Source organism: Triticum aestivum, chromosome 5D (genome assembly GCF_018294505.1).
Source record: "Triticum aestivum cultivar Chinese Spring chromosome 5D, IWGSC CS RefSeq v2.1, whole genome shotgun sequence".
NCBI classification, from domain to species: domain Eukaryota; kingdom Viridiplantae; phylum Streptophyta; class Magnoliopsida; order Poales; family Poaceae; genus Triticum; species Triticum aestivum.
Window position 1 is genome coordinate 230,671,875 of NC_057808.1, and position 2,069 is coordinate 230,673,943.

Consider the following 2,069-nt stretch of genomic DNA (forward strand, 5'->3'; position numbering starts at 1 on the left):
GAGGAGCCCCGACTAGATAACACCTAGGCACGCGCACGACGATACGAGCGACATCGAGCGGCCAGGAGCCGGCCGCTCGATCAGTCTAAATAGTGCATATGCACTTTTTAGAATTTGGGTAAAAGAAATTACCCCTGATCGTTTTCTTTCTTCCACGGAAAGAAAAAGGACCCTTTGGCTATGGTTTCTTGTGCCTTCTGCCGGTGCCGCCACCGGTCTACCTCGTCGTCTATGGTCTTAGGGAGCCATGGAGGTGTGGTGGATCCCGACCCTTATCAGTGAGAGGGCTTCGTTTTTTCTTACTTTTTTTAGTTTTGTTAGAGTTTGTGTCCTGCTGAGAGAGGCGAGGCGCCGGCAGCTCTCTGAAGATGGAATAAGATTATCTGCATCTTATCCCATCCTGGTGGTGTTTCTACCAACGTTGGAGGTGTGTAGAGGTATGTCTCCGGTGGATCTCGCATGATTCGGTCGGCGTTTGTCTTCGATGGATCCATGTGGATCTTGTCTTTCTTCGTTTGTGTCTGTCTATAGGTTGGATCCTTCCAATCTATGCTTCTCTTCATCGGTGGCGGTTGTTGTTGTGGTGCGCTGGTTCTATGGGGTCTTAGCACAACAACTTCCTGACTGTCTATTACAACAAGATTTACCCGGCTCTAGATTTACAACTATGCTGGACTACGGAACTAGATGTATTTTTTACTTCTGCTGTTCTTTGTACTACCTTGACAGTTGATAAATAGATTGGAAGTTATCCTCTCAAAAAATCTTATAAAAGAAATTGTTTTATTTAGATGTGGACTAGGACAAACGCATAATGCTCTAACAAAATTATTGTATATTACTTTTATGATGATCCATGCTTGGATCCAAAATTCTTGAGGTATGGTAACACGCCTCAATTTGACCCCTAAATTCCGATGTTTTGGAGAAAGTTGCAAATCAAGCATACCTTAACATTCTTTTTGGCCTCTTCGTCGTGATTAGTTGGCCGGTCGAGTGATTTCATCACCATGAGTACACATCCACATCGAAAATCAAGAACAAAACCTAATTTACTCACTAATAATGAACGAACAACGGTAGCTAGGCTGCTAGTATAATTTAGATAGGGACACGTATCATCAATAATTCACGGCGCAAGCATCATCATGCGCGTAAACTCGTTGAAGCAGACGAAGCCGTCGCCGTCGGTGTCGACGCCGCCGATCATGCGGCGGCAGTCCTCAACGGAACACCGCTCGTCGCCGAGGGAGGCCAACACGGCACGGAGCTCCTCGGCGGAGATCCTCCCGTCCCCGTCAGCGTCAAACACCGCAAATGTGTCCCTCAGCTCGCCCTCGTCCGCGGCCTCCGCGGCCACGATCCCCTCAAGCGCGAGGCCGGCCTCCGCCTCGGCGAGCATCGCGGCCAGCTCCTCCTCGGTCGACACGACTGTACGCAGCGCCACCTCCAGCTCCAGCCGCGTCACGGCGACCAGGGCCGGTTTCTTGGTCGTCCCGGAGCCGGACGGTACCGCCGGCCCCGAAGACGACGGCAGGACGGATCTCAGCGTTGTAACAGACTGGTCATCTGATGCCGACGACGACGCGGTCGAGGCGAAGGAGCCGCCGTTGCCGCTCCTTTTGGATCTCTTCTTCCCCTTGTTCTCCTTCTTGGACGTGGAGGAACCGAAGAACTTCATGGCTGTCCTGGGCTCGTACGTATCTCGGGAAAGAGTGGACCAGGAGGAGGGAGAGAGGAAGACGGGGACGGTGGCGGAGCTGCGGAAGAGTAGACGGCCGGGGGAGAATTATAAGGGTCATCGCAGACGCGAAGGAGGTGAGCTTCGAGGAAGCTTCGCGCGGGAAAAACGTACTGGTTCGCCCGGACCTACCTTTCCTGCGATTTATTCGCCTCCTCCGCTTTGAAGGCTTCTTTCATTCGTTTGCATGAAACATACTTACCAATTTAGTCTAAATTTTAACAGTGTCATGAAGGTGAGAGGTGGACAAATCATGGAAGGTTTAGTTAAATTTAGCTAAACCCTCTTCGTCGAAAATGACCAGATACATATCAAATGCGAAAACGAA

At 50.6% G+C, this 2,069-nt stretch overlaps 1 protein-coding gene across 1 annotated transcript; it reads right to left on the minus strand.

The window, feature by feature from the left end:
* Positions 1-932: 932 nt before the first annotated feature.
* Positions 933-1,778, minus strand: LOC123124576 (probable calcium-binding protein CML36). Its single transcript, XM_044545161.1, has one exon. It carries the CDS (start codon positions 1,679-1,681, stop codon positions 1,130-1,132), a length of 552 nt encoding a protein of 183 aa, XP_044401096.1. The 5' UTR covers positions 1,682-1,778; the 3' UTR covers positions 933-1,129.
* Between the last annotated feature and the right edge of the window lie 291 nt (positions 1,779-2,069).